The 24762-nt window shown below is 41.6% G+C and overlaps 1 protein-coding gene across 2 annotated transcripts in view; it reads right to left on the bottom strand.

Moving 5' to 3' along the window:
• MRTFA (myocardin related transcription factor A) overlaps positions 1-24762 on the bottom strand; it is a 97548-nt gene that overhangs the window by 31395 nt on the left and 41391 nt on the right. For both annotated transcript variants that reach the window (XM_029954725.1, XM_029954723.1), the window contains exon 2: positions 9275-9340. In XM_029954725.1, coding sequence (XP_029810585.1) covers positions 9275-9340 — 66 coding nt within the window. The remainder of the gene's footprint in view (positions 1-9274; positions 9341-24762) is intronic.

Raw genomic sequence — 24762 nt, 5'->3', positions numbered from 1 at the left:
AATACGTAAGTCATGTGAGTAGAAAAAAGCTCCAAATCACCTGTACCCTTTTGCAGCTAGCAAAACCCCACTGGGCTGAAAATGTTAAATCACCACATCATCAGATAATATCACAGCTCTCCTTGAGTGTGTGATTTTTTTTATTTTAATGTTTATTCATTTTTGAGAAACAGAGACAGAGAGCAAGCAGGGGAGGGGCAGAGAGAGAGGGAGACACGGAATCTGAAGCAGGTTCCAGGCTCTGAGCTGTCAGCACAGAGCCTGACGTGGGGCTTGAATCCATGGACTGAGAGATCATGACCTGAGCTGAAGCTGGATGCCTAACTGACCGAGCACTCAGGTGCCCCGAGTGTGATTCTTTACATTTGTATTGTACAGGTAAATTCTGAGTAGCTTCAACTAGTGACTTTTATAAACTCCTTGACTCCATTTATTACCTTGAAAAGAAGTGGCCTTGGATATCTCCGGCACTTCAAGAATCACTAAATGAAACTGAATACCCACTGTACTTTTTTTTGTTTTAATTTTATTTATTTTGAGGGAGAAAGAAAAAGCATGCATGGGAGGGGCACGGAGAGAGGGAGAAAGAATCGCAAGCATGCTCTGCAGTATCAGTGCAGAACCTGATGTGAGGCTGGAACTGATGAACTGTGACATCATGACCTGAGCTGAAATCAAGTGCTGGACGTTTAACCGACGGAGCCATCCAGAAACCCCCTCCCCCTTTTTTCCTATTATGCTTTTTAGATATTAAATTGTATCAAGAACTCATGTCAAGAAGACTACTTCTGACGGCCTGTTCAACAGAACTTCCTGTTAAAATTCTTCCTTGAATTCAACAATGAATATGCTGAGAACACAAACATACAACTAACTCTAGGGTCCTATTTTAGGATCTGTGATCAGCTGGTCAATGAGGAGGGTTGATGCTAGTCACTAACCGCTGAGAGAATGAACCCTATGACAGCAGGAAGAGGGAAGAGGTCGCTGACATCTGTCAGAAACGCAACATACGCCGCCCAGGCGTGATACACCCAGCCGGTCTCCTGAGAGAGACTGCTGAGGCCGTGGGCCTGACACAGTACTCTCCCAGCTTCAGATTTAGGGATCAGATTAGCGCCAATCCTAGGGCACATGTTTACACTGGTAGTTCTCAAATGCCATGTGAACCTGACATTGAACTATAGTGAAAGGGTCCCACTTCCAAGCTCAAGAAACATCATCTCAATTAGGCAGGGTTCACTTCATCTTTAAAAGAAAAAAAAAAAGGCTATATTGTACACCTGAAACTAATATAATGTTATATGTCACTTATATCTCAATTTTTAAAAGAAAAAGGCAACTTAGGGACACCTGGGTGGCTCAGCTGGTTAAGAATTCAACTCTTTGATTTGGGATCAGGCCTTCATCTCATGGTTCCTGGGACTGAGCCCAGTGTCCAGCTCCGTGCTTAGTGTGAATCCTGCTTGGGATCTTTCTCCCTTGCTCTCTGATCACTCTCCTTCCCCCGACCCCCAAGGTCTCAAACAGTAAATGAGTAAACATTTTTTTAATTAAAAAGAAAAAAAAGGCAACTAGCTCTTTCACACAAAGATATTTATATATCTAAAAGAGCCAAGTGGGAGCCACCTGGGTGGCTCAGTCCGTTAACCGTCCAACTCTTGATTTCGTCTCAGGTCACGATCTCACCATTGGTGAGTTTGAGCCTCACATCAGGCTCTGTGCTGACAGTGTAGTGCTTGTATGGGGTTCTCTTTCCTTCTCTCTGCCCCTCCCCTACTCATGCTTTTTCTCTCTCTCAAAATAAATAAATTAAACTTTTTAAAAAATAAAAAAAGAGCCAAATGGATCACACGTACATTTTTAAAAGTCTGCATCTAAAAGAAGCATGAGGATGCCTGGGTGGCTTAGTCAAATGAACATTCGAATGCTGATTTCAGCCAGGTCATGACCCTAAGGGTCATGTGACTGAGGCCCATGTCAAGCTTAAGATTCTCTTTCTCTTTCTCTCTCTCTCCTGCCCCTCTCTCCTGCTTGAACTCTCTCTCTAAAAAAATTTTTTTTAATTTTTAATTAAAAAAAAAAAATAAAAGGAGCATGAGCCTGAGGGCATGCACTGGACCAGAGGCAGTGGGCACTGGGGCTTGGTAAGTGCCTTTTCTGGGTTCCTACTGGCGAGGGGCGTGGGTGCATCTTGGCCAAATGGCTCAAACTCATAGGGACAGCAGTTCAGAGACTGTCACAGTTTCCAGTAACTCGCAGATGGACTAGAGCAACAGGGAAATAACTGAAGCCCAGGTGAAGATCTGTACTTGTCCCTGCCCCCACCTAGACTCATACTCTACAAAGTATCCACTGAGACAGAAGCCTCGAACACTGTAACACTTCACTTAGAAACCAAGACAAATGACTTTTCCTTGAAGACTATAATTTTGTCAATTTGGATCTAAGTTTTAAAAAGAAAAGGGCAATGCAGCCTCAAACCAGACCCTCATCCTCCGTGAAGTCACTGCTGTGTCCCCACTGGTGAACATTTCTGTCTCTTGGCAAGTTGCCCAGAAATTTTAAAAAACATTATTTCCAACCCACTTACTTGTTTTAAGAGAGATTAGAAAAGAAACGTCCACTGCCGTGGAGAAAGCAAGCTAATAAAATGATAGTCTTGTTAATATACAACCAAAATGGGAACAGTCGTAATGGAATACCATGTTGGCTAGTGGTTCTCTGACGATTAACAATTTTCAGCAACTGTTTTTTAATCTGTGGGTAAGGAGAAAAATGCAAGAAAGAGGTTATTTGTTGAAAAATAGTTCCTGTTCCCAAATATTGGTTTTGACAGAAATTAATAAGTTGTGTGTGTGTGTGTGTGTGTGTGTGTACTGCTTCCAGATTCACAAGATGATAGAGCCAAGCTAATGGTCCTCTCATTCTTGAGAATAACAGTGCCTATACTTCAAAAGCATGAACAATGTATCACCTCATTTATTTCCAAACTATGTGAGTAGGTAAGAAGGGTTATTATCCCCTTTTTATGAAAGTAGAAGTTGAGTTCAGAAAAGTTAATGAGTTGCCCAAAGTCACCTTGTTCCTAAGCAGCAGAGTAAGGTCTAAAACTCCACTAATACAACATCTACCATCCATACATGACTATATGAGTTTAAATTAATTAAAATTAAAAACTCAGCTCTTGGGGCACCTGAGTGGCTCAGTCGGTTAAGCATCTGATTCTTGATTTCGGCTCAGGTCATGATCTCATGGTTCATGAGATTGAGCCCCACACTGGGCTCTGTGCTCACGGCACGGAGCCTGCTTGGGATTCTCTCCCTCTCCCTCTGCTCTTTCTCTGTGTAAGTGCGTGCGCATGCGCGCGCGCTCGCTCTATCGCTCTCTCTCTCTCTCTCTCTCTCCCCCCTCACCCCTCTCAAAATAAGTAAATAAACAAAAAAATTAGCTTTTCACTGAAGCTAGCCACAGTTTGAGGGCTCAACATTTCATGTGGCTAGTGGCTAGTGTTACATAATATTTCTATCACTGCTGAAAATGCTATTGGACAGGGCTGGTCTGAATTCTAGTAACTTGGGGGAAAGATCCCATGCCATCCCCAAGTTACTAGATGAAAGAGTTAAATTATAGCCTCTTTCTCATTACAAGAAACTCTGAGGCTTTAGGATGTTGGTTTATCCTCTTCAGGTTTACAAAAACAAAAGTTATTTTTAAAAGAGCTTTACCGAAATGGATTTGATCCATTTGTACTAGAGAAAAAGAATCTGGAAACTCGGTTTGGACATTTGGTAAAGAATAACATAAGTAAGGATTCCCAAGCTACAAATAAAAATATTATTAAGAAATTTGGTTTTGGAGACAAAGGGATCATAGTGTCCGACTCCTGATCTCGGCTCAGGTCATGATCTCAGTTTGTGAGTTCAAGCCCCATGCTGGGCTCTGCACTGACAGCGTGGAGCATGCCTGGAATTCTCTCTCCGTCTCTCTTTGCCCCCACCTCACTCTTTCTCTCTCTCTTGCTCTCTCTGAAAATAAATAAACCTAAAAAGAAATAAAGAAACTTCTTCTTGGTGCAGAGATTGCTATAATCAGAGGAACGAGAGACTGTAAGCTAACACTGGGGCCTTGTAAAATGACAGATAAGCTCTGAGCGCTACAGCAGGGCCACACTGTCGCTGTGTGTGTCACTTGACTAAGAGTGACAAGCTGAACCGTGACAAAGGGATCAAGCTGCAGAACTAAAGGTTAGGGAGTCAAGATACGGCAAAGTTTATTAAAAGTACAGAGTGGTGGGACTTCAGTACATAAAGCTGCTCTTTCCAGTTTTGATGTGAGATACAAGGGCCTATTTGTAGATCTATGATCCAGACCAATCTGTTCGCCTTTTCACTCAGCCACATGTTTGAGCACCTTCGGGGGCTGGGTAGTTTGAGAGCCTTCTGGACTGATGCCCAGCGGCTGCCCTCTCTGGACTGTGTCGCCCTCACACTCTGTGGATCCTCCTAACCATTCGGTGGTTAAGTGTCACCAATGGCACCAGCTGGCTGCACAGAAATGCCATTTAAAGTGAAAAAACAGGGGCACCTGGGTGACTCAGTTGGTTAAGCCTTCAACTTCAGCTCAGGTCATGATCTCAGGGTTTGTGAGTTCAAGCCCCACATCAGGCTCTGCAGCAACAGTGTGGAGCCTGCTTGGGATTCTCTCTCTCTCCTTCTCTCTCTCTCTCTCTCTCTCTCTCTCTCTGCCCCCCAACCCTCCCCTGCTCATGCTTGTTCTCTCAAATAAATGAACAAACTTTAAAAAATAAAAAACAGTGAAAAAACAAGCTCACTCAAGCAATGGAGCAAGGTTCTTAAAGAATCTACAGGACAAAAGCTGATTTCTTCATATGTTTGTCAAGGCACCAAGGTTTTTCTCCTATATGCACATGGGAAAATAATGAACTGAGAGTTAACTGCAGCATTAGAAACATGCTACTCGATGCTTTTCTCAAGGATTTACAATAGAGTAACAAAAGGCTAAGAAGGAAGAAGCAGACAAAGTTCTTTCATATTCAGAAAGATGGAAACTTCAGGAAACTTTTTTCTCAGTTGTCTGGGCATCAGGAGAATATCCGTGCTTTCCTTTAAAAGGTTATTCCCCTGCAGCAGTTCTCACTGGCAGAACATTTTTCTTAATTTCCACCTAAACCTTATGGCCCTGCACACCTTTGAATGTCAAAGAGAAAGGAAGGCTGTGGGGGAAGCTGTGTTTGAGAACAAAGCACCACACATGACCCGGCTCGTCCAGGAGTCTTCCTTCTGGGAACAGCAGCATTGCTGGGCTTATTCTTTGGACTTAAACATCAGTCTCCTATCTGTGTCATCTTTCCTTTCCCTCTAGATAGGCGGCACATCAGACATTATTAAAGAAAGCCCAGGGCCTGGAATACGTAAGCCTTTGCTATCTGGCACTCTGTGTTTGGTAGGATTTATATAGTATTAAAATTTGAGATATATTTACATGATGAGAATGACAGATGCTGAGAAATGATCCTGTTTAAAAAACCCACCAGAAACCAACTTCCATCCCCCACAGTTTGGAGGCCAGGAACAGAGCGCGTGAAGCGGCAGCGGGAGGCCTGCAGGAGTCGGGAGGTTCCTTCCTTCCCTGCACGTTATCAGAGGTCGTGCTCCATCTGAGAATGATATGCGGAACCCCAACCACCCTGGGAGCAAAGGGAGCCACTGAAGACATGGTGTCCTACAGACATGCTACCAGGACTGAAAGCCAGTCCTACACGGGAACTGTGGAGGAGTGTTCTGGGAGTTGCGGTGGGTGGGTTTTTCTTCCGGGAGCTATAAATAAGATTGGAATGAGAAGAACTTGATAAAAGATACAAACACAGAAATGATAAGGCAGAATGTAGCCATGACTACACCATTCCTTCCCCCAGTTCAAGGGCCTACCTACTTCCCAAGCTGCACAGCAAACTTACATATAAACACACTATAGAAACCCCTCAGGCTAGCAAGACGGGAAGACATGGGCCATCCCAACCAGATGTTACTTAATCAGGTCTCCAAATCTCCATGATCAAGGACAACTTGCTGGTCACTTACAAGTTGACTCTAGTACTGCTCAGATTTCCTTTGAAAGATGTGGAGTGGGGGATGAGAAGTGGGGCTGGTGGAAGCCGGCAGGCGGTGGGGAGGTCAGGGAGGTTACGACAAGAGTAAGGGTAGAGAGCGCAGGACTGTGGTGAGGAAGAGCTCACTCAGGGGGTGCAAGGCTGCCAAACAAAAGACAAAAACCCTCATCTTTGTGAACTCAGGACCCTATCCATGTATCACCAGGTATGCAGGTGAACAGGGAATTTCTCACCTGAAACTATTCCCTGGCATGAACATTCTAGAACTCCCATGATCTATGAGTTTGCTACCTACTTCCTTCGTTAGGAAAGCTGAAAACCAAGACTGTGTCCACAGCCAAAGGCGGTTCCGGGTAGGAGGAAGACACAGTATTCTCACAGAAGTAGATCATCTCTAGTCCTACAGGAAGGGCAGTTACCTCACTTCACAGATACAGAGAACAACACAGAGTATATAATTAGATATTCAAAACATCTTTTTTAATTTTTTAATGTTCTTATTTATTTTAAAGAGAGAATGAGACAGCGTGAGCAGGGGAGGGTTAGAGAGAGAAGGAGTCACAGGATCTGAAGACAGGCTCCAGGCTCTGACCTAGAGGTCAGCACAGAGCCGGACGTGGGGCTCGAACCCACCAACCGTGAGATCATGACTTGAGCTGAAGTCGGACGCTTAACCGATTAAGCCACCCAGGCACCCCTCAAAACATTTTGGAACCTGAGCTCCTGACAGAAGAGTTGTTCCAAATTTCATGCCCAGAATTCAGCAAGTTTGTGTAAGTGCTGCTGAAGTGAGCACATTCAGCAAGTTTGCAACAGAGTAATATCTGCTTCTTTGTGTCTGTCTGTCCTTCACATCCATACATATCACACTTTACAACCGAATGTCTTGATTTATTCATTAGTGCCAGGCACTAGTGACAGGAATATTAGTAAGGTACTTTCTCAAGGAGCTCACAGTGTAGTTGGAGGGAAATCTATAAGCAACTGCAGTAATAAGTGAAGCATCCTTTGTCTTAACAACCTAGAATACTACAAGAAATGCTAAACAGGAAGACTGTACACGATAAGTCATACTAAACAGTGACCTACAGTAGCCCCTGGTACTAAGTGAAAGACCAGTGGAATAACACAAGGCTTTTAGACTCTAAACATCTAGATCCTGAGAAGTAGCACTCTGCTCTCAGAACTAGTACTGTCATTAGTCAGCACTCCCACAGGATGCTGAATTGCTCTTTACTTTGTCCGCTGGTAAATTTTAGCTGCCCAAATAAACTGTTACATGTCTTGAGGGCAGGCAACTTGCCTCCTATTTCTTTAATCTAAGACTACCCTGGGCACAAAGAATATGTTAAACACGTGATGTCCTTGATGAAAAGGACAAGGACATGAGACTCTGCGTGACCTGTCCCTCTACGAAGGTTTACAGAGGGGCAGATTGGGAGTGTTTTGTAAAGCACACCACTGCCCTACCTGGTCACATTACTGACCCACTGCACGAGCCACGTGCTCTCTCTGACTCCTTAGGGGTGGGGGGGGCGACGTCCCTCACTGGAAAGCCAGAGAAGATAGCAGCATAGCGTGGGTAAGTGGTTTGGGAGTTAACAGCAGTAAATTCAAAGCTGAATCTGAGACTTAATTAAGTTCCTGGCTGATGCTCAGGACAGAGTAGACCTCAGGTTCCTTACACCTAGATGGTTCTAGCTCTGAGAAACGGACCTGCCGCTACCATGCCATGAATCAAATCCCATCCTCACTTGCTTAAAAGGCTTCAATGGCTTCACATTATACCTAAAATAAAGTCCACCTCTTCCATGTAGTTGACAGGCTCTCATTTTAGCCCCGCCCACCTTGCCAATCTTAACTTGGTCTGCTCTCCCCTCACTCAGCAGGCTCCTCGATGTTTTCAAACACAACAGGCTCCTACCTGCGCTAGGCTCTTACGCTTATTCTCCTTTTCCCCTGGCCCTCTGCCTGCTTCTGCATGACTGACTCCATCTCCATCTCATCCTTCAGACCTCAGCTCACATATTTCCTCCTCAGGGAGGCCTTTCCTGACCATCTTATCCAAAGTCACTGCGTCTCATTTCTATTATTTGTTAACACACCAGCCAGTTAACTTATGTTGTAACAAATTTGGAAATTATGTAATTTCCATGTTCTGAGAGTATCTTGTTTATTTGCCTCCTTGTGTCCTATCACTACTCTTTTAGACATAAAACCCCTGAAAGCAGGAGCTGGATTTATCTCGCTGCATCAACGGGCACATAGAGGTTCTCAAATATTCTGAATGAGTGGAAGAGAATTAGGAAAATACAGTCGCCACAGGTCAATGCTGCATTAAGGTGAAAAATATCAGCTCACTTTCTATGAAGCTACAAGTTGTTATAGGATTATTTCTTTTCTTCTTCTTCTTCTGTTTTTTTAACTTCATGAGGGTGTGTCCAAAGTAGCAAGAACACACAAGAGAAAATAAAGCAGGGAGAGCTTAAGCTCTCCACTGATGACTTAAAAAGAAATGTCAAAAAGAGCAAAATCTTGCTGGTTCCAGTTTTCACTTTATAATGCTGTTGGTATCAAAAGCAAATTTTCTTACTTCTAACAGATTCCAATGTTGGTTTCATTTCTCCCCTAGTGACATGCAGTGAGTTGTGCACCCAGTAAGCCCAGCTCTGCAGGAACCTCATCATGCACAATCACACCCATGCCAGTCATAGGGTATCTGAGAATCTCACTCTAAAGAAAACAACAGTTGATTCAGGTTCCTGAGAACTGGAACACCTAAGGCAAAACACATGCAAGAAGCAGGTTCTTCCTCATGAAGCCCCAGCTCAGGATTTGCTCCCCCTATAAAAGGAAGTGTAACGGAGTAGAAAGCCTTGAAAGGTACAATTCAAAAGCTAAGGATGGTTCAATGGTACCAAGAAACCTAATGCTGTTTGTTTCACTGAACCTGATCAATAAGGACAGTTAACTATTAGTGACTGAAAGTCCTTGAACGTGGCTAAGCACAAGAAAGAGGGTGATAAATGAAATCTGTCAGCCTTGTTTTGTTAGATCCTTCCCACAGCATACTAGGCAATGCAAGCTATGTCGAAAACGCAACTCTATCCAATGCTGAAGGAGAGAGAGAGAGGCACTTACGCGGCATGATCCCTTGGCTCACCAGTTCTTCTCGCGTCCGGCGCTGCTGGAGCTTCAACTGCAGCACTGCAGGGCGGCAAAGAGAGAGGAGAGGAGGCTCAGTTGGGCATTCCACCACAAAAGACACATTTTCAAATGCAAAGAAGGTCTCCAAACAGAAGGGTGTAGTGTGAAAGAAGGGTCCCTTTAACTGTGACTGTCTGTAATTGCAGAAGTGGCCTGATACAGCAGGGTTTCCGTATTTTGCTGTGGGCGGCGAGAGGAAGTTGCGAAGGGTCTTGCAGGGCGATAACAATCCACAAAGTACCAAAGTCTTGCCACTTGCTCAAAACCTCCTACAACACTGTATCCTCCTCCTAAGACTAAAAAAACACAAATTCTTAACTCAAAAGGAAATATGATGAGGACCAACACCCAGCAGGAAAGGCTTTTAGATGGTCTACACCGTCTTCCTGGTAGCGTGTGCTTACCGTCATAAGGACAGCGACGACGGTCTTCATATAGATCAGGAAGTACTGGTTATTTGTAAAATCTTTTCTTTTGTATCTAAAAATTATACCTATTTTTATTGAGCATTGCATTTCTCTCGGCCAGAAAACATGTTACCATTAGTATAACTCGTTTCTTCTTCCTACTTTCATTTAGAGCTTTTTTCTGTTGAGGTGAAACCACCAGGCTACATAAGTCAAAGCACATGCAGGCTAGGAGAGGGCAACGAGTATTTCTCCTATTTCTACTCTAATCACCTAATGAAACAACTCCATAGGAATTTTTATAAAGTTACAAGTCAGTGATCTCTGTTTCAAATGCCAATGAAACCTAAAGGGTATTACCGCCGCACACCACACAGTGACCACGGGACAGCCTGCATTCGAAGGCTAAGTGTGAAAATGTTCAGAGAAGAAGGGTTAGAAGGATCCCCTCAGCCAGGGAGAGTCCCCTTACATGATAAGTCTTCAGCTACAAGATCTCTGCAAGTCATATGTGAGGTAGACCTGCATCTATTAGGAATCACATGACCTTGGTACCTGCCCTTTCCACTCACAGAGCAGTTTTTCAGCATGCTTCCAAGGGACGCCTGGGTGGCTCAGTCGGTTAAGCTCCAACTTCAGCTCAGGTTATGATCTCACAGTTCATGGGTTTGAGCCCTGATGACACCTCAGATCCTGGAGCCTGCTTTGAATTTTGTGTCTCCCTCTTTCTCTGCCCCTTCCCTGCTCACGCTCTATCTCGCTCTCTCTCTCAAAAATAAATAAAGCATTAACAAAAACAAAACAAAACAAGAATGCTTCCAAGAATGGCAGAACTCAAGGCTCCTGACTACATCTCAAATTCAGCAGGTCCAAAGTAGAACGTGTCTTTCTCCCAAAAACCTAACCCACTTTCCATCCTCATCTCTTTAAATGAAAGAAGCACTATCTGCAAAGCCCTCCACTCCTTGACTCCTAAACTAGTATTAAGATTTTTGAGCCAACTTCAACTCCTCCACGTCCCTCACACTCCTCCTCTTCCCAACGGCCGGTGCCAGTTCTGCTCCGCCGCACTGAGCACCCCCTGGCTTGCGTCCTGACTGGCAGCGCGCCTTTCCCACTGTAAGCACCCCCATCAAGGCTGGCTAATGACTCTTCCTCAAGTGTCACGTCCTGGTCCAACTGTTTATTCACTTCACCTGGAAATGCCTACCCTTTCCATCTGACCTTCCCGACTCCCCCACAGGCAGAATTACTCTCGACCTCCTAGCAACTCCCTTTTATCTGTCATAGAAGGTGCAGTAATATTTTACCCTGTGTAATAGTTCCCCCCTGAATGTAGTTATCTCTCTTACCAGTTTATAAACTCCGGGAGGGCAGAGAATATATTTTATTAATAGATGCCCTCCATAGCACTTAATACATAGTAAGCATTTCATAACTGTTTCTTGAACTATATCTCAGAATGGTAATACACATAGTCTGAGAGATCTAATCAGGAGGTTATAACTATTACTTTTTACAAATTAACACTTAAAGCCTTGCAAAATAAATGGATAAAACAACAGCCACACTAGTGACTAACATTTATAGAAAATGCGCTCTGTGCCAAGAATCGTTTGATGTCCTCTCATGTTTTAACTCCTTTACTCTAACCCCCCACTATGGAGAAACAGGGGCATTACTAATCCTGTTTTACAGGTAGAAAAATAAGGCCCAGCGTGACTAAGTAATGTACCTACGATTATCCCACTAAGAAGACGTGCAACAGAATTTGAACCCAAACATTCTGACTCGAGACCCTGGGTTCCTTACTTCTCTGCTTCTCCAGAGTCTTTCAGAAGCTGCAGAAACAGCAGGCATGGAATGTGACCACCGGGGTGGGCTCTCTGGTGAGACAGACAAAGGGACTGAGGCCAAGGTCAAAGGAGTCTGGGTGATACTTCAGTAAAATAAATTTAAATTAATTTAAATTCTGATTTCAGATAAATTAGAACCATAGATTAGCAGCAACACTAATTATAAAAAATAAAATATAAATCATTAAAAGCTAGGAGTGTGTCAGACCCTGTTAAGTGGCTGACATACTTCTAACTTAATTTAAAAAAAAAAAGCCCCATGAGGATGGTACAATTATTACAATTATTATCTCCATTTTACAGATAAGGAAACTAAGGATCAGACCTTCAAAATTTTGCCGTGGGTCACACAGCTCCAAAGTGCTGGTGTGATCATTCATTCCAGGTCTTTGTGATTCTAGGGTGTGGGCATTTAATTCTATGCCTCTCCTTAGAGGAAAGAAAGCAAGAGGAAAAAAGAGAAAACATCTGTCATCTTCCCTACATAGTGTTTCTAAAGCCCAGTGTAAGATGAGCTATTAGAAAATGATTTTTAAATTTATTTATTTGAGAGAAAGAGAGTGCGCGCACACAAGCAGGGAAGGGCAGAGAGAAGGAGAGACAAAATCCCAAGCAGGCTCCACATCAGTACACAGCCCAATGTGGGGCTTGAACTCACAAACCGTGAGATCATGACCCGAGCAGAGATGAGGAGTCAGATGCTCAACCAACTATAGCACCCAGGTGCCCCAGAAAATGATTAAATACAACAAATTGATTTGATTAACGAGAACAGAGAAATCTGAATACAATTTAAGAAGTCTGAACACTTCAAAGAAACAATAACAAATGAAATGTCTGGCCATCATCCAAATGTAAGTTTGAAACATCAACCAGCAGCTGTCCTAAATACCCATCTCTATACAGGGCTATCAGACGTATTATGCAAACTTCTTGACTGTAAAACTTGTTGCTTCGTGAGAGCAAAAAGTCTATGATTCAACTTTTGTACGAAGAACACAGTAAAGGTCAATTTACCTCTTGTTTTACAACAAGCCTAGCTCAAAGAAGAAGGTTTATCTAATAAATCTTTCCACCTGTAAAACCAAATGAAATTAAAGTCCAGTTATCTGAAAATTCCATCCTGTACTCTCTCAGCAGTGAACTCTAAACTCCATGCTTATCTGAAATCTGACCAGGTTCTCCATTCAAATAAGAGAGTTCACCCTGTATCAGTAGTTATCTCGGGTATTGCTACAACCTGACTGTAGATACGTGTTGTTTTATATGTTGCACAACCCTCCCGTGCCAACTTGAACAGTGTTTGTAAGGAGGATTAAAAAAAAAAAAAAAAAAAAAAGACGTAAGACTCCAAACTACAGTTGTCATCTCTACTTGACTTTGTTTTAGAACTGGCCTGTTTGGCTGTGTATATATACAATGATCCCTCTTCTAAAACTTTCAACTACAAAGAAACAGGTCTCTATATGAGTTGCCCCTTAGTCTAACTTACTTAATTCCTCTCAATCCTAAGGCACTCTAAATAAAATGCCTATATGTGTCCAGACTCCAGGGATTATTCATTTTAGAAGAAATCATTTAATAACTCACTTTCAGTAAACCGCACAAGAGCCATATGTCCTAGTACCTTTAATGCACATCTACCATCACTAAGAAGTATCAGACACAAGTTCAAATGACCATATTCATAGGCAGTGCTAGACCAAGTAGATTCAAAAGAGTAGGGAATTGACAAAATCTATTCATTATACACCACCATTCAGATTTCTTCTCCACTCTTCAAGTCAATAAAAACTAAACAAAAATACCTATTTGTGTACATGCATGAGTCTTTATCCTTTCACTGTTTTGAATTCCACAAATTTAATATATCATGTGTTTCTAAATGGGTCTGTGTGAGCAGCCTATATATAGATGAACAGATGTCTTTAAAGCTGATGGATGGTGAATCAACGGAGCTGCCTGCCAGAAAAGGGTTGGAATAAAAAGAAACCAAACCATAAAGGGGGGAACCCTAGGTTCTCTACTTCCCACAGAATCAATCAAGTTTTTTACCTGTTTCAAACAAAGGTGATCAATTGTTCTTTGTATAACTGGCTTCCTGGGAAATCAAAGCAAAGGAGTAAACTTCATATATTTCTGCCCATAAGACGATGGTAGTATGTTGATGGTGTATAAGGGGTAATGTCCAAGAAATGGGACACCTCAAACAAATGCATCAGTCAGGACTAAAAAAAAAAGCAAGAAAGTAAGTGGCGTGTCCTCAAGCCCAGCACCATGGCTTCCATCGGTGGGTCGTCCTGGATTTCCCGGGGAGGGAGATGTGCGTCTTGGCAGGCTGTCCTCACCTTATTCATATTTATCCATTAGTGATTCCAAAAAGGCTTCGAGAGTAGTGAATAAAGTATTTGAGGGAAGCAGAAAATAACAGGAAGGAGATTTGTATGGGAATGACCACAAAAAACCAAAACCCTCCCTTGGCATCATCCTTTGTTCAGTAAAACCTCTTCAAGGAAGATTCTGACTGCAGGGGCATTTCCAAAGCCGGAGCTCCTGACAATTGGTCCACTGTTTTCCCCTCAATTACCTGTAGGTACCAGTCCCAGAATAAATAAGCAAATACAACTTAATTCAACAAGAGACATCACCACTTCTAACTTCAAACTGGAGAATCTGTTTCACTGGGAAGATCAGAGAAGAAACAGGGTGGGTTTTAGCCTCAGGTGGAGCTTAGCATACTAATAATCAGAATATTCACCTTTGCAGCCGTGAATCACACCTACTTTATTGGTATATTTTATCTCCTATGCCTTAAAAACTCATTTAATGATACCCAAATTGTAAAACCACATCACCTATCACTTAGAACCAAAGGCTAGTCTCTGAATACTCACTAGTTTCACACTTAGACTGTACGATTACAAACAGGTGCAGAATATCCCAGGAAGAGGGTATTCCTCGTGTTCTGCTGCCTGGGTTACTTTACAGCATCGCCACCAAAATGCAGACGAGAAGTTGGGATAGGGAGACAGATCTCTGTTCATTCTCTCCTTCATTCATTGAACAAATATTTACTAAATAACTACTCTGTATCAGGCCCCATGTTAAGTGCTGGATGTACCTGTGGTCTCCGCTCCCATAAAGCTTTCAGTTCTTTGGGGAAACACACAGGAAACCACATATCAAAAGTACAAGTTATGATTAATGTTTTACAGGAATGAAGGATATGAGAGAGGACAGACCCTGGAATTCATGGTTTCTCCTTCATATGTTCTGTAATAATCACCTTTTCACATTTCCTCTTTATTACTATATATATATATATATATATATAGTCAATTGTTTAAGATATTAAAACTCCTTAAAAAACAGAGACCCTGACGGTAAACTCTATTAAAATAAGTTGGGGCACCTGGGTGGCTCAGTCAGTTTCGTCTGACTCTTCATTGCAGCTCAGGTCATGATTTCACAGTTGTGGGATCGAGCTCCATGCTGCCAGTGAGGAGGTTGCTTAGGATTCTTTCCCTCCATCCCTCTCTCTCTCTGCCCATCCCCTCTTTGCATGAGCGCGCGGGCGCGCGCGCACACACACACACACACACACACCCTCTCTCTGTCTCTCAAAATAAACAAACATAAAAAAAGTTATGGGCACACAGTGTCATTTATTCACTTTATGTTTAGTTGCTTGGTTGCTCAACGGCTCACACACCAGTTGGTAAGCATACCAATCCACCTCGTATTCGTGCCTCCTTTAGTTCCTCCCTAGTTTCTTGTCAAAACTCTCCTCAGGCATTCATTCAAGAGATATGAGGGTCAACTATGCCAGGTATTTTGCTTGCTGCTGGTAATACAGAAATTAACAAAGTCACTGCCTTCACTGGTGTTTACGCTTTCATGGGGAAAACAAACATCAAATAAATACAAGAGTGAAGAGTACTTTCAAAGAAATACTCAGACACCACATCCAAAGTAAGCAGTTAGACTGTTCCCATTATTCAATTCACCCAGTCAATACATTTGTCCTGTCAAAGCCACAGTTAGGTACTAGAGTACTAGGCACTACTTGTGTGAGTAAGCCATGGTTCTCATTCCCATGGAATTCTTACATCTGATGGTAAAGAGAAACTCAGAATGTCTGGGGTACCTGAATGGCTCAGTCAGTTAAGAGTCCAACTTTGGCTTGGTCATGATCTCACAGTTCATGGGTTCGAGCCCTGCATCGGGTTCTGTGCTGACAGCTTGGATTCTGTGTGTGTGTGTGTGTGTGTGTGTGTGTGTGTCTGCCCCTCCCCTGCTTGTGCTCCATCTCTGTCTCTCAAAAACAAATAAACGTTAAAAAAAAAAAAGAACAGATGTCTATAATACAGACTTCTACCTAAAAAGTCATAGAAAAATGCAATTTACCTAATACACATGCTCTTCTAAGGGTCTCTGACAAATCCAGTCATCTGGTCTTATGGGCAATACATATGTATGCATAAATAATAAAAAAGAAATACTGGTTTCTTAAAAATAATAGAAGTCCAGGGGTGCCTGGGTGGCTCAGTCGGTTAAGCCCCAACTTCAGCTCAGATTATGATCTCATAGTTCATGGGTTTGAGCCCTGCTGACACCATAGAGCCTGGAGCCTGCTTCAGATTGTGTCTCCCTCTCTCTTTCCCCCTTCCCTGCTCACACTGTCTCTCAACAATAAATAAACATTAAAAAAATTTTTTAAATAATAAAATCCAAATAGTTCTCTATTTTTTCAATGCTACAGGAATGCAAAGGTGACAGTACCCAACATTGGAAGTCACAGAGAAACAAGATCTTTCCTACATGGGGTAAGAATAGTGAAGCTATAAATGGGGCCTTAAAAATATTTCATCTTCATGATCAGTCTGTACTAAAGTTTCGATTAATTTTTTTTAATTTTTAAAAGTTTTTTATTTATTTCTTTTGAGAGAGACAGCATGAGCCAGGGAGGGGCAGAGAAAGAGAGAGAGAATCCCAAGCAGGCTCCTCTGGGTCAGCACAGAGCCTGAGGTAGGGCCTAAACCCATGAACATGAGATCATACCTTAGCCAAAATCAACAGTTGGACACTTAAGTGACTGAGCCACCCAGGTGCCCCTCAAGTAACTTTTTGGTGTGATTCCCAAAAAACAATACCCCTTAGGGTCCCTATTTATTGTAATTTCCCACATGTCTTTCCTGATCAAGACCAGAAAGATGTAAGAAGAAAGAGGCGTCTGTGCTCCCTTACCGTTTTCCATCGCCTCTCCCGGTTTCTGGTTCTCAGTCCCTATATAGCATCCTTGGAACGGTTTTCTTCTCCTGAGTTTTACATAGGGTTTCCTCAAGCTTTCTAAACTTTAAGTTTCTTTAGACCCTTTCATGATTCATTTTCTTCCTTCAACTTGGGAAACCAGCCTAAATGGGTTAGCACAGTGTACACTGCACCAAAAATGTGTTTCTGGCTTATGCTTTTAATATCAACAACAGCATTTTTAAGGCCCAATGTATTCTATAATTAGCCTTACCCTTAACCAGAAAGGGTTACTGTCAACCTAACTATGATTTCTGGGGAAAGGGGCAAGCAATGCATATTGAGTTGGTTATATGAATATTTTATAAGTTCCAAGTGAATGCAATACACTTTTATAGAACTGACTTTTAAGGGAAGAACCAAGAACATCAAAGAAGGAATCAGAAGACACGAGTTCTAGTCCTGGCTCTGTTGTACCTCATCCAGTCACTTAACTTCTTTTAGCCTCAATTTCCCCACTAGAATACATTTTGTAAAAACAATCCTTGCCCTTTGAGCTAAAAAAAAAAAAAAGACCACCATGTATGTGAAAAGTGCTTTGTAAAACTGTAACACAGAATACAAACGTTTCACTAGAATATGGATCTTTACTTCATAGCTTTTCTCTATGACAGTAGACACTGCTAGTCATCTGGCACCACATTTCTAAGGACTCACTTTATTTTACAAAATAAAAGGGCCTTATATAGAAACATTCTTATTTAAAATCATATCCAATGTTGTTCTGGGATGGGGGGGGGATTAGGAGGGACCAGGGGGAGGAGAGAAGGGAAAAAGACAAGAGAAGAGGGGAGGAAAGGGAGGGTTGGTAGTTCTAACAGTGAAGAAGCAACCTTTGTTCCCAGACTCTATTCACCCTGGTATGTCTAAAGGGCAACCCAGAGAACGACGGAAGGATCAGTACCCACTCATTAATAAAATAAAATATACAGTGAGCGTTCAGAGCATGGTCCTGAAATTCTAAGCTGTCAATACAGAATGGTAGTTAAAGAACCCAGAACGGTCATTTATTTGTTGGCAGAGAAATTCAGATCCAGAGGTAAGACAAAAGGAGGACATGGAGGTAAGAAAATCATAGTTAATTCTCTCTGGGATCCTATTGATCCGCCATCTAAAAAATCACACACAATGTGGTATCCTGGACTGGATCTTGGAATAGAAAAAGAAAATCAGTGGGAAAGCAGATGAAATTCAAATAAAGTTTGGAATTTACTTAGTGGTATACCAATGTTAGCCTCTTAGTTTTAACAAATGTACTATAGTTATGTAAGATGCTAACATTAGGGGAAACTTGGTAAAGGGTATATGGGAACTGTCTATACTATCTGTGACTTTTTTAAAGTCTAAAATTAGTCCAAAATAAAAAAAGCTTATTTAAAAAACCAATTGATTTGACTCTCCCTTCAGAAAGATTTCTGAATCAATTACTAAAACATATTAAGGGTCAGGTTTTTCAAACTAAAACATTATCATCTCTTGGACAAAAGAAATTGCTTAATAATTCCTATAAATGACTAATTAATTATGAAGAATATTGGTGGGCCTTCTAATAAACTCAAAATATAAAATGATTTATGGCATAAACAAATAGAATGAACCACAATATAATCCTGAAGAAATCTGTTTAATTCTGTTTAAAATCACTCATATGAAAAACCACCTATGAGATTTCAAATTTGGTTGTTTTATCAACATGCTCAGTCATTCAACCCTTTTGCAATCCTATAAATTTCCATCTCTGTATATATTATGTAAACATGAGTTAAATCATCTCTCACATAATCTGCTTTAGGTATCAAATTAATACCAAAAAATGATAATATCTTACTTAATTCTTAAAACAAAGCTATGCGGGAGGTACTATTTTTTTTTAAGTTTATTTATTTATTTATTTTTGGTGGGGAGAGAGTGGGCACGAGCAGGGAAGGGGAAGAGAGAGAGGGAAAGAGAGAATCCCAAGCAGGCTCGATGCTGCCAGTGCAGAGCCCAGCATGGGGCCTGATCCCACGAACCATGAGATTATGATATGAGCCAAAATCAAAAGTCGGATGCTTAACTGACTGAGCCATCCAGGCACCTTGGAAGGCATTATACTATTCTGTAGTTGAGGAAATTGAGCATAAGACAGATTAACCAACTTGCCTAAGGTCACAGAGTAAGTAAAGGGCAAAGCAGAAATTAGAACCCAGCTCCATCTGGATTTATAGCCAGAGCCCTTAGTTACTCTTTTTAAAAAAATTTTTTTAAACTTTTTATTTATTTTTGAGAGACAGAAAAAGACAGTGTAATCAGGAGAAAGGCAGAGAGAGAGAGAGAGAGAGAGAGAGAGACATACACACACAAAATTCCAAGCAGGCTCCAGGATCTGAGCTGTCAGCACAGAGCCTGATGTGGGGCTGAAACCGTGAGATCATGACCTGAGCTGAAGTCAGATGCTTATCCGACTGAGCCACCCAGGCTCCCCGCTTAGCCACTCTTGTATGTTGTGTTTCTCTTCCTTAATAAAACAGATCAGTTCTCATGTTTAAAAATGACACTATTAATAGTGCTTCCTGCATGATGTGGCTGGGAAAAAAATGATCTATCTACTTACTAGTAATGGGGAAATCCAGGTGATTTCAGTGAATAGGACATGGCATTTCAGAACTCTAGAATCTAAAAGCCTCCTATCTTAAAATTCCAAAAGGAATAGAGGTGAACAGGATAACAGTGGTCATATGCAAAGGTCATTCACAGGGGCTCCTCCCAGAGACAGAAGGCAAGAATACAAGAAAATTTCACAGGCCTACTTCCCATTTGGCTCTCACTGCAGAAACATCCACACTGAGGAAGCACCTGCTTCCTGGTATAACTTCATTCCTGCATTCTTCCCTGGTTTTCTCCTGGTATTAGGGAGAGACTGGGTCAACTGATTCATTCATTCACTGAACTAATATTTATTATGGAACTACTTACTATATGCTCGGCACTATGCTAGATGGTATAGCAGTAAAATGGGCAGATGAGATCCTTGCCCTCACAGAGCATATGTTCTAGTGGGAAAAACATAATAAGTTATTTATGTTTTAATTTCCAGTGGTATATTACATGAAGAAACAAACAGCAGAATAACAGCACAGAGAGTGGCTGGGGGTGATAATTTTAGAGTACCCAAGGAAGGCCCTTCTGAGGAGACACAGAACTCTTATACAGAACCTAAATCATATGATAAACCACAAAAAGATCTAAGAAAGAGTGCTCTAGCCAGCAAAAATAAACAGCAAGTGCAAAGGCACTGAGGCAAGAAAAAGGGCTCTTGAGAAGGAAAAGAAGACAGAAGAGATGAGGAATCTAATATGTTGAACTCCTACATTACGCAGTCTCTGGGTTGGATGTACAACTACAGTGATTCATTGCACCTCAGTAGCTATCTGAGGTATGTATTACCTCTGTTTTATAGATGAAGAAACAGTGGTTTAAAGAGGTTAAGCAACTATGCCCAGCTAGTACGAGGCAGAGACAGAGTGCAAACACAGGTTATTGGCCTGATACCAAAGTCTGTGCTTTTTCTACTACAGCATATTTAATGCCAGAGTCATAACAAAAAAAAAAAAAAAAAAAAGACTATGCATAAGTAAATAAATCAAACCCCCTCCCCTATCCTCAAAATACGGGGCTCACCATTTCATTTTGGGTAGCTGCTCATCTCCCCCACTTGCAGTAATGTCTTCTTCTAATTGCAGCGGACAGACCTCCAACTGCCAGCTATTTCAATGTCACTGGTCACTTTCCTGAGGATCTATAAGGCAGTGCTCAAATAAGTCCATCATACAAGATCTGAGCGGAACACGGACTTGCACCAGACGTTGGAATGCGGTGTAGATAAACTGGGAACACGCTTCCTTTAAACTGGCAGGGCCAACTGAACAAACCCTTCCAAAAGGCCCCAGGAACAGCGTTTTCCCTGCCGCATTAGTTCTGCACGTTCACCCAGGCAATGTGGGCAGCCTGAGGCTCATGTGCTACTCCCTGCTGGTATTACTGGTGCTGACATTTTGCACCCGCTTTGTTGAGGGTAGGTGACAGGTGAGCAGATACAGAATTTGGAACAGGGTAGTTATTCTACAGCAAACTAAAAGGGACAAAATATTCTTTCCTTGGAAGATATATTAGAGTACTTATTCTTTCTAGATCTTTATAATATGGGCTTGAAAAACATAGCATGGTAGAATATTCATGACTGAAATAATGAAGGAGGCCTAAGTCCTTTTATAAATTCTGTAAATACTCAGAAAGTTAGTTTTTTTCTTTCAAAGTATTTCAAACTCTCCCAATAGATTTATCTATTTAGCTTCTTGATATTTTTGAAATCAACTTTCCACATTTGTTGTAATTAATGACACTTTATAGAAATTTTGAGAAAAAAATTAAAAGGTAAATTCGGATTAAAATAATTTTTATTTATTTATCTTTTAATTTTAAAAAATGTTTATTTACTTTTGGGGGAGAGAGAGAGAGAGACAGAAAAACAGAGAGACAGAGTGTGAGCAGGAGAGGGGCAGAAAGAGAGGGAGACACAGAATCTGAAGCAGGCTCCAGGCTCTAAGCTGTCAGCACAGAGCCTGACACAGGGCTGGAACCCACGAACCAAGAGATCACGATTTGAGCTGAAGCCAGATGCTTAACCCATTGAGCCATCCAGACACCCCTAAAATAATTTTTAAATGAAAAATTTTTTCCTTTAGGGCAAGAATTAGGAAAAAAAGAGGTGATTAGAAGTGAAAAATTTGGCCAACCATGTTAAAAAAAAACACATACAAAATCTGGCTGAAGTTCTCTATGGGTACTTAAAGGAAAACACAATAGTTTCTCCTCTTAAACCCTGGGTAATGTAAAATTTTATCTATTTGTCTCAAAAAGAATTAAGAGAGTGTTTTAAAATAAATGTTGGCAAAAGCTACAGCAAAATTTTTCTTCTCTGTAGAAGATGGAAAGGCAAAGAAAGAGGGAAAATTAAGTTTCATGCAGCATATGAAGTATGAAAGCTGTAAGTCTACCAGCTAAACTTGTTGGAAGAGCTTCAATTCTCAACATCAAATACATGAAGGAAAAACCAGCCTATTGTCATACAGTAGCCCATCTACCTCCTGCAGGATTTTCCTCCCAGTCCTCCAGGTTTAGTGGAGGCATCTCAGAAGTGAATGTGTATGTAACTGTAAGGGAGTTCATGTTGTTTGAAGAGCTGCAACTCTGTATTTCCTCAAGTTTATGCGGTCACATTTGCAAGTGGAACATTTCAGTACTGCAGGTTTTGCACAAAATTTTACGAAACAAACCTGCATTAAGTTAAAGCAGAACTGAAATCAATGCCTTTTCTGGCCATTTCAGGAACAATTTCCATATATTTTCCTATCACAGAATCCTCCTTTTCATTTAAATATTTGGCTCCTTCAATACATTCCAGCTCCAAAGCTAAAATGGAAGTAGAATACAAAGTAACCAATTAAGCAATTACCACATACCACATTTTTCTAGCCTAATTTTGAGGGACGAAGGTGCCACACCTACCAGCAGAATACTTATTTTTAAAATGTCCTGGGTACAGGCTTGTAGTTTCCCTCCTCCTGCATTTTCAAATCACCCCAGTAATAACATGCCTCTCTAAGTAGCCTCACCCTAGTTGTTTTGAAAAAATGCATTACACTTGCCTAACACACTGTGTGATACACAAGACCCCTCTTTCCCGAGCTTTTCTGCCTCATCAAGGCATGAAAACAGCCAGAACCACAGCAACAGCTGGGGATCATTAAACCGACAGAAATAGCTTAGGAGACTCCAATGGTGTGTGCATGGGGGGAGGAGAGGCTCAGTATCAGATTAAAAAAATCAAAAGGGCAACAGGAAAGCGGGGGGAGATAAGGTGAAGCCTAAGAAGTCTATCACACCCAAATTTCCTTTACACAGCCAAAGGGATGCACTGAAGCAAAAGAAGGGACAGATGACTGCAGCCTAACTTGCTTAGCCCCCACCCAGTCTCATATGGAAGGCTTATTAGTCAAACCTAAAAATGTGGGTCAATGAAGACAGGTCGGGGGTGGGAAGGTAGGGGAGCTGTGGCATCTCAAAGGGTCTCAAAGGCTAACCCTGGGTCATCTCTAGTCTGCTGGAATCTCTTAGGGGATGTGAGTCAGTTCTGAGGCTGTGCTGACAGTAAAAATCAACTCCAAGAGGCGGCAGGGCTAAGGGCTATGAAAAATATACGCTAACCCCTAAGTGGACTCAGAGACCAACCCAGTCCCAAGGCATCCCTTCAACTGGGGAAGACCAAATGCCCGATGAAATGCAGGCTGTCGGGGCTGTTCATGCCAGAGCACAACCACGCCTCCAATGCTAGCTTTGTAATCTGCCAGGCCTCCGAAGGTCAGTACAGGAATGTGCCATCTGCCTGGCCCACTGCCCGAGTGTGTTCAGCACATACCTCAACGCCCCACGGGAGCTTTATTCAGATCCCTGCACAGGAGTGGGCTTACATATCCTGATCTATATGCCTTCAAGTCTGGTTAGTCACAGGATCCCCAGATATTCTCTCTGTCCTCACACTTGCTAGGCTGTCATTTAATATCATCAAGTCCTCTCCTACCAAGGCATTTTCTTCATAACCAATCTCACAGGACTGTAGTTTCTGACAGTTCCCCACCTGCAAGCCTGAACAGGAAATGATTCGATTGCAGATATTATGACTGCAACTCTCTTTGGTAAGAGTGTTTGGTAACCATGGGATTGCATGAACTTCAGCTGAACATTTGATGCATCTAATGATTTACTAGAGAAGGCTCCGGGCTGATAGCTGTTCTCAACAAAAACAACCGCTACGCGACCCTCTTCTAGAATGGCTTCTCTTCTAACTTATACACCTTGAAGGAAAATATGCTCTTGCATATTTCCAAACTATACCAGTTTTGGCTAAGTATTATATTTGAACACCATTTTCTAAGGTTTTCTAAAAACACAGCAATTGGCTTATCCTGAATATTTTAAATTAGTATTAGGAAGGGTAGGAAACATACAAAAATAAACCCACTAGAGAGAAGACTAAAAAAAAATATATATAGTTTACACACACATATAGGTATATCTCACATACAATTCATTTTAAGGCTGCATAACACCAGAGGACAGGATATGTGTCAAACTCTGTGACTCTAAACACTTTTCAGTGTGTGCAGCCTAGGTGGGAGTAATTGTATCAATGTATCTCTCATCAACCTTTAACAGAGTACATCCTTTACCAAAAATATAAAGAATTAATGTCATAAATATTTATAACCAATTCCTATGGACATGCCTTGATACTAGGGACAAGGTAGGAATTGAGAAGAAAAAACAACTCTATACATTTAAATAATACTTTACAAAGCTATTTTCACACTTATGATCTTATTTGACCCTATGAGTTAGGATGGCAGACATCATACCCATGATACAATACAAGAAACAGGTTTGCCAAGCTTAGAGCAGTTTAGCCAAATTCACATTGGCAAGATCAAACCCAGAACTTCAGGTTCTTGACTACTGGCTCAGAGCTGGAGCGCTAGCTGCCTACCACAAAAAGGCTTTCAGTCCTCAAGGAATTAATCTCTGACACCTAATTAATGTCTTGGCCAGTGTTTCTCAGATGTACCAAGGTTCTTCTCAGTAAGAATCCCACCAATCTCCTGGACCAGCATCATATTCTGAATCTAATTCAAGCAATTGTGGGGAAAGGTTCCTTATTAATATCACTGACAATTAAAAGATGTTTCTTCTGAAGGCCAGAATTATTAATACGAGACTGAGTAAAACTGAATTAGGACAGAGTGCTCAAAATGTA

The sequence above is a fragment of the Suricata suricatta genome, chromosome 10 (genome assembly GCF_006229205.1).
Source record: "Suricata suricatta isolate VVHF042 chromosome 10, meerkat_22Aug2017_6uvM2_HiC, whole genome shotgun sequence".
Lineage (NCBI taxonomy): Eukaryota > Metazoa > Chordata > Mammalia > Carnivora > Herpestidae > Suricata > Suricata suricatta.
The sequence above is the reverse complement of the archived record's forward strand: the minus strand, read 5'-3'. Positions and strand labels throughout refer to the sequence as shown.